The sequence below is a fragment of the Engraulis encrasicolus genome, chromosome 13 (assembly GCF_034702125.1).
Source record: "Engraulis encrasicolus isolate BLACKSEA-1 chromosome 13, IST_EnEncr_1.0, whole genome shotgun sequence".
Classification (NCBI taxonomy): domain Eukaryota; kingdom Metazoa; phylum Chordata; class Actinopteri; order Clupeiformes; family Engraulidae; genus Engraulis; species Engraulis encrasicolus.
Window position 1 is genome coordinate 8,414,940 of NC_085869.1, and position 7,494 is coordinate 8,422,433.

At 42.1% G+C, this 7,494-nt stretch overlaps 1 protein-coding gene and 1 long non-coding RNA gene across 2 annotated transcripts in view; one reads left to right on the forward strand and one right to left on the reverse strand.

Annotated features, from left to right (window-relative positions):
• The window catches only part of eaf2 (ELL associated factor 2), a 14,627-nt gene extending 9,556 nt beyond the window's left edge, over nt 1–5,071 (forward strand). Inside the window, exons 5-6 of the mRNA XM_063213006.1 lie at nt 831–1,142; nt 3,006–5,071. Coding sequence (XP_063069076.1) covers nt 831–1,142; nt 3,006–3,055 — 362 coding nt within the window. The 3' untranslated portion in view covers nt 3,056–5,071. The remainder of the gene's footprint in view (nt 1–830; nt 1,143–3,005) is intronic.
• LOC134460651 (uncharacterized) lies at nt 3,688–6,710 on the reverse strand. The gene is made up of 2 exons (XR_010037136.1): nt 5,168–6,710; nt 3,688–5,137 (listed from the first exon to the last, which is right to left on the reverse strand). It is a non-coding gene; the product is annotated as an uncharacterized LOC134460651 (long non-coding RNA).
• Nucleotides 6,711–7,494: the final 784 nt, after the last annotated feature.

Below are 7,494 nucleotides of genomic sequence, written 5' to 3' on the forward strand. Positions count from 1 at the left end.
ACATGATTTTTAAATTGTTTCAAGTGAATGGATGACAGCAGAGGCTTTCATGAATTCCCTGTAACAATAAATAAATAAAGAGTCATGGTTTTTACAGTTACAGTCAGCAGAAGGCATCCGTTACACTGAACGACAATGCCATTTTGCACGTGTTTGACCCCTAAAGAATCTAGGTAATATCAAATAGTTCTTGTTATATCTGACTTGTTTTGTTATGATTGTGTTCACACACGTCCTGCAAACGTTTTTGGATTTAAATGATATCTGTGTTGTCGTGTCTTGTGTGAGTTGATGAGGATTGCTTTGCCTTGTGCAAGGTTGACGGCAGGATTGTGCATATTGACTTGTGCACGTTTTTATGTGTCTGTGTGCAAACACACTTGTATGGTGCGTGGACCAGAGGAGGAGCGGAGACAGCTGTTTGGTGTGTGTGTGTGTGTGTATGTGTGTGTGTGTGTTTATGTGTGTGTGTGTTTGTGTGTGTGTGTATGTGTGTGTGTGTTTGTGTGTGTGTGTCCACTCGTGACAGGTTAACAGGCAGGCAGAGGTCTGATGCCCTGCGTGGGCTACCTACCTGCTGCATGTTTGGGTGTGTGGTGGAGTGACCATCATGTTCATAATGGGCTTGTCATGTGTGTACAGAGTTGATAGCTGAGGCGCGTGTGATGGAGTGTGTGTGTACCGTTACCATAACGTGTGTGTGCGCTTGCGTGCGTGTATGCGCGTGTGTGCGCGCCCACATGTGCGTGTGTGCGCGCCCACATGTGCGTGTGTGTTTCTGTGTGCGTGTGTGTGTATATTACCATAACGTGTGTGTTTCGTATCTACAGAGTTGATGGCGGAGGCGCGCGTGATGGACCAGATGTCCAGTGGAGACAGCTCCTCGGACTCCCAGAGCTCCTCCTCCAGCGACAGCTCTAGCTCCAGCGACAGCGAATCGGACGACGAGAGCCGCAGCAGAGCCCCGCCCCCGGCTCCAGCCCCGATGCAGCAGCACCACAGCATGAGCATGCCCACCCTCACCACCACCACCACCTCCATCTCCTCCATGCCCGTCTCCCGACTGCCCGAGGAGCACAGCGGAGGAGGAGGAGGAGGAGGTGGAGGAGGAGGAGGAGGAGGGCACCTGATGAGCACGCTCAGTAAGTTGTTAACTGTTTTAAAGGGACACTGTGTGAGATTTTTAGTTGTTTATTTCCAGAATTCATGCTACCCATTCACTAATGTTACCTTTTTCATGAATACTTACCACCACCATAAAATTCAAGTATTCATTATGACTGGAAAAATTGCACTTTTCTTACATGAAAAGGGGGATCTTCTCCATGGTCCGCCATTTTGAATTTCCAGAAATAGCCATTTTTAGCTTAAAAAATGACTGTACTTGGGCCATGCCAGAAAATATTAGTTTATTACTTAGTAAACTTTAATGAAAAGATCAATTTGGCAATAGGCAGCCCAGTTTCAATGAGCAGCATAGTTGCAGTACCCTTTTTGACCATTTCCTGCACAGTGTACCTTTTTAAGAGTCGTTTTTGGATTGGCTGTAAGGGCCTCTCTGCACACCAGATCCGCCGAAGCGCGGTGCACTGCTCTGCCAATGATTGATTCCGGTGTTTTCAATAGAACAGGCTTAGGCGGAACCTGGTATTAAGGCTGCACGATATCAGAAAAAAAAGGCACTCGATAACAGCATGCAATACCTCGATAACGATTTTTAAACAATATTTAGAAATATATCCGAGTGTTTTTCTTGTCACTAATATGTCGATCTGTATCGGGGGTGCGGCTTTAGTCGTGGCAGGCTTCTCGCACATTTGTTGATATTCAGCTAGAGATTGTACTGCACAGAAAATGTTTTATTTGTGCAGCCCTACCGGCATGACCGTCAAAACACACCCACCCCCCTTGTGATGGTGATCACTCATAGCCATAGGAGATCTTCAACTGGCCCTCAACCCTCACTTATTGCTCTCGCCAAAGAGTTTAGGATTTTACCTTCATTGAAGGAATAGAGTAGTTAGAGAATAGATTAGAATAGGAATGGAATGGTTATAAGCCTTAAAGGTGCACTGTGTTATATTTTTTTGTAGTTTATTTCAAAAATGTTACCTTTTTCATGAATATTTACCACCACCACCAAATTCTAAGTATTCATTATGACTGGGAAAATTGCACTTTTCATACACATAAAGGGGGATCTTCTCCTCCATTGTCTGCCATTTTGAATTTCCAGAAATAGACATTTTTAGCTGCAAAAATTACTGTACTTTGATTATACTAGTACATTTTGGTTTATTATTTAGTAAATATTCATGAAAAGATTTGGTAATAGGCAGCACTGTTTCAATGAGCAACATAGTTGCAGTACCTATTCTGACCACCATCCTACACAGTGCTCCTTTTAAAATGTATGGATTAATTTTGACATTTTCAACATGGATGGATCAGAATTAGGTCCAATGTAGAACTGACTTAGTTGTTGACAGTGATCTGTGGGCTGTGCCGGCAGCAGTCTGTAGAGTCAGCTTGCCCCTCTAGTTCATGTTCATGTTTACATGGAAATGTAGGTCAAAGCCATAAAGGGCTACAAAGGATTATAATATGGGTCGAGCTTGATGCCAAACTCTGTCTATTTTTACAAGTTGCAGCTTAGTTAAAAAAAGCCACACTCTAGGGTGTAATTCTTGTAGTTTAATCTAGTGGGTTAGCATGACAGACAGAAGTTTCAACGTTTTCACCGTCTGAAGAAGGCTTAGACCGAAACGTCTGTCTGTCATGCTAACCCACTAGATTAAACTACAAGAATTACACCCGAGAGTGCGGCTTTTTTTTTTTAACGAAATACACCTGAAGACTTTGTAAGAAATAGTTGGGACTTGAGCGCAGTTAAAAAAAAAAAAAAAGTTGCAGCACCAGTGCCAACCAAAGCATACCTCATCTTATCCCATCACTTTTTCCTGACTATTCTCTAATTTTGTTCTCTGTCCTCCCTCCCCTCACAGAGAATGACCTGCAGTTGAGTGAATCTGGTAGTGAAAGCGATGACGACTAATTGCATCTCACCTGAGGTCTGCGTCCCGGAATGATGATGTCATCCCATTCTAGAACCATCAGGAATGGCTCTGGACCCAGACTCAGGACTGCAAGTCTGCATTCCAACTATGTTGGCATGGTGACAAACAAGGGTACTGCCATCTCAAAGCAAGCCGTGAATAACCTGGTAGAAAAAAATATTCTTTTTCTTTTTATTGGTGGACAAATAAATGCAAGTGAACAGGTGGATTGCACTCAGGTTCTTCTTTTCTTCTTCTTTTTTTTTTTTGCAGCAGAAAAGCAGACGGAGGCAACAGCCGAAACGTTTGTCTGTTTTTCTGCAGCAATGTAGGAATATAACAAAAAAGAAAAGAAGAACCTGAGTGCAATCTTCCTCTTCACTTGCTGAGTTTATTTAACTGGAGACACACCACACGGAAGAGCGCGGTGTATTAACTAGCCTACTACTGCTGGACAAATGAATGCACACAGCTCTTCTGTCAGTTAGTTCTCCGCTTGCTCTGAGGTGACATCGCAGGGGAACATGACCCAGAACATGGCGCATTGACTAACTCAGGTCAGCTGTGTTTGGTTAACCCAAATGTAGTCGTAAATGGTTTAGTGGAGCAGCCCAAGGCGTTTCATGTCTTAAATTTAAAAAAAAAATGAAATGCCTGCAGGGTCCTCGCTTATCAGATTTACGACTATGTCTAGGTTGAATGACATCGCTGCATTTACATCACAACTCTTTTAGAGTGAAGAGTAAACCTCGTAATAGAAGGATCCCTTCATCAACACCGTACACTTTCACTAGGTGTGCTCAACACCACTACTAAGTCTGTTAGCTTACCCGGATTTGTCACTAAACCATGTAGTACTTAAAACTAATTAGTATGTCACAACATGTTGCCCTCATAGTTGGAATACAGCTCCACTCGTTTCCTCCCAATGCCCCCATTTCTCCCTCCCTCCCTCTGGACTTTGTGTGTGCCAAATCCCCATGGAGTCCGTCGCATCAGGACTGGGCTTGTTTCCGAGCTTTCATCTCATCTCATCACACGCTGGAGGGGAACCCTGTCACTCACTATGTCAAGCTCGGCTGGAAACTCTTCTCTCAAGCGGCGTGAGGCTTGTAAAATCCTCTTGTGGCTTTGTCAAAGCATCAATATTTATTTTATGATCCGTATGTCCTTGGATTACACTGTGAGGGAGGATGTGTCGTTGATTAATTGATATTAGAGAATTGCTAAGTTTATTTTTGTTCAAGAGCTTAAATGTCTACATTGGATGCTTTGACATTTTAATTTAGCTAAACAAATTGGTGTTTTTGACACAATCAATCTAGTCATTAATCTGATTTTGTATAGCAGTATTCTCTAGGTGGTAATATATACACTGGGTGCATTTCAATATGCAGACTTCCGTCCTCCCTTGCTCACTTCATAATGATGTCACTGACGACAGAAAATTAATTCAACATCTTGCAAAATCAGAATTCTAATGTCATTTTCTCATTTGCAATTGGGATGATGAATGAAAAACAGTCTCCCAAAAGTTGTTGTGGCTAGGCTGACAGCTGGGAAACTTTATTGTTTTCTCCACGGAGGAGGGGCCAGGAGGCGGGGCGAGGCCACAAGCACAAGTGGAGGACGGGAGTGTGCATATTGGAATACACACATTGGCTCTATTGTGCTATAGTTTTTGTCATTTCACGGCAGTCTTAGGCTGCTCAGTCAGCTTTAAAAAATGATTTATCGGTAGACTTCAGAGAAGCCAAGTTTAACGTAGCGCCTGAACTATCTTTTTTTTCATTGAGGAAACATATCAAGGCTTGCCTTCTGACAAAGCCACTGCATTTACTTGAAATAGATTTATTTATGATTAAAATAAAATAAAAAGATAATTTCTCTTACTAAATGGTAATATCATATTCTCAGTTTCACAGCTGCTTAGCTGGCTTAGCTGCTCGGCTGGTCTTCATAACCACATTTATTGTTGCTCTGTGTTGCCTTAAATTAAACCTGCAATACTTGAATGTGTCAGTCTTACTGTGGTGACCCGAACTTCTCATACCAACAATCTCTCACCTGCACCCCATCACCTCACCTGCACCTCAGTCACCCATCATCACCTCACCTGCACCTCAGTCACCCATCATCACCATTTCCTCAGCAGTGACGGCCGGGCTACCTGGAGGAGTCGTTAGTTGCAGTCTAGTAGGCTACCACATATTCCCGGTTTAACGATCGATCACCAGCTTGAATTAGACGGGTAAAACCTGCGACCTCATGTACAAAGACCTCCGTAGATTTCCTACTGAATCTTTGCGCAAGTGAAAATCTAAGAAATGCATTTGCACTTGAAAATCTCAAATGTATCAATCCATGCATAAACAGAAATGTCCTGCTGATTCATGTGGTATGTCTGATTTCCACATGAAATTTAGTACGCATGCACTTTTTCATGCTAAGTCAGTATTCATCTGAAAATGTTCGTGGAAAGTTACTTAAGGAGCTTTTTTGTGCGCAAGTAAGTTTTGTACATGAGGCCCCAGGGCCATTTGGTTTATCTGACAATGGATTGCAATCTAACGAATCCAAGTTACCCACCACTGCATAGTTATGATCATTATAATGATCTTTCCCTCCATGCAGGTTAACATGGTTTAGCCTATACAAACAGTGGAACCTCTTACTTCCTCTTCATACTTAATAATGCAGTGCTGGGGTGAATTTCTCAAAACCAAAGTTGCTAACTACATTAACTACTTTGCTGTTTTCAATGCATTTTCCCATTGGCAACTACCGAAGTTGCTAACAGGCTAACAACTTCTCTTTTGAGAAATTCACCCCTGATCACCTCAGAAGTTCTTACTTGCCTGCTGATTTCTTAATCTGCCTGTCCCTATTGCTTCATTCTCTCTCTCTCTCTCTCTCTCTCTCTCTCTCTCTCTCTCTCTCTCTCTCTCTCTCTCTCTCTCTCTCTCTCTCTCTCTCTCTCTCTCTCTCTCTCTGTTGCATTCAGCTCTACTGCTTTTATTCTAGCTCTCTTCTTTCATCTTGTCCCCCCTTTTTTGGACTGTGTCCTTTCTTTCACTTCTCTTGCACTGTGATTCTCTCTCTCTCTCTTTCGTCATCCCTTGTTTTTCGTTGATCGTTACCCCATCCCTCCTCTCGCTTATTTGCTGCTTGTTAAAGTTTGCCTCTGCTCAACTCCCTCTCTTCCTCCCTCACTCCTCCTCTCTTCATTCCCTCCACACCCGCTCTACCCTCGTCTTGCTTTGGGATGTTTGTCTCTGTTCTTCGCTTCCCTCCCCTTTCTTGTTTTCCCACTCTTGTTGTTTACTGCTGAGTTACTTGTGTGCTTTGCTGCGCTCCCAGGTTCAGACAGTCACTTAAATGTTTATTTACTTGGATAGCCTGGCAGTGTGCGCTGACTGGGACAGACCAGGGCATGGGGTGTATTTATCGAAACCATAGTTGCTAACTATATTAGCTACTTTGTAGTTTGAAATGCAATTTCTCATTGACAACTACACAAGTTGGTAACTGGCTAACAACTACGCTTTTGAGAAACGCACCCCAGGACAGGTCATCATTGGGCAGTTCTCCCTCAAATACTCTGAAGGGTCGTAGTTTTGGAACCTATGAATGCTGGAAAAATGAATAACAAATAAACACATCTTTTTTTTGTTAAACTCTTGTCTGTTTGATTTTACTATCTAAATTCCTTGAAGCTTTATAGAATATGTTGGATGTTCATCATTATCCCCTGATAGTTACCCCTAACTGCCAAAATTTAGGTGTGTGGATGGATATGCATTTAATTTAATGTATTGTTTATTGTTTATTTGACAGGGACAGTGCACAACCTACAATTGAGCCAGATTATGCCATATGGCTAATTTTCATCTCTAGTACCTGAACAGGAATTGGTGTTAGGATAAAATAAGATAGGATTAAAATTTATAATAATACAAAAATGTGACCACAATACAATGGGTGCACTATTTGCTAATAGGCCTACACTATATACTTGGTCAAGTAGGCCTATAGCCTACATAATTAAAAAAAAACAAAAAAACATGATTGACATGTCACAGAGTCAATAGGGTAAAAAGCATGTAGATGACTTGACTTTGGCTTTACTTGGGCCTGATTTATCATTTAGTATATGATTTTCTGGGATTAGCAACTCAATGAGGGGATAAGAAGGTAATCGAGGCGGCGTGTAATAGCTGACTAATAGTAACAACCACAAAGGGCCACAGTGTTGGCAGGTGAAGTCAGGTGTACAATGTAATGTAATACAGGTTTTAACTTGCATTCATCCCAGCAGTGGTTTTGTGTAACATGTCAAATCTTGATTTCTTATTTATGAGTGCCTCAAAACTGTGTGTGTGTGTTTTGTGTAGCCCATTATTAGTGTTCCAGATTTAACAACATGTATAATCACTTG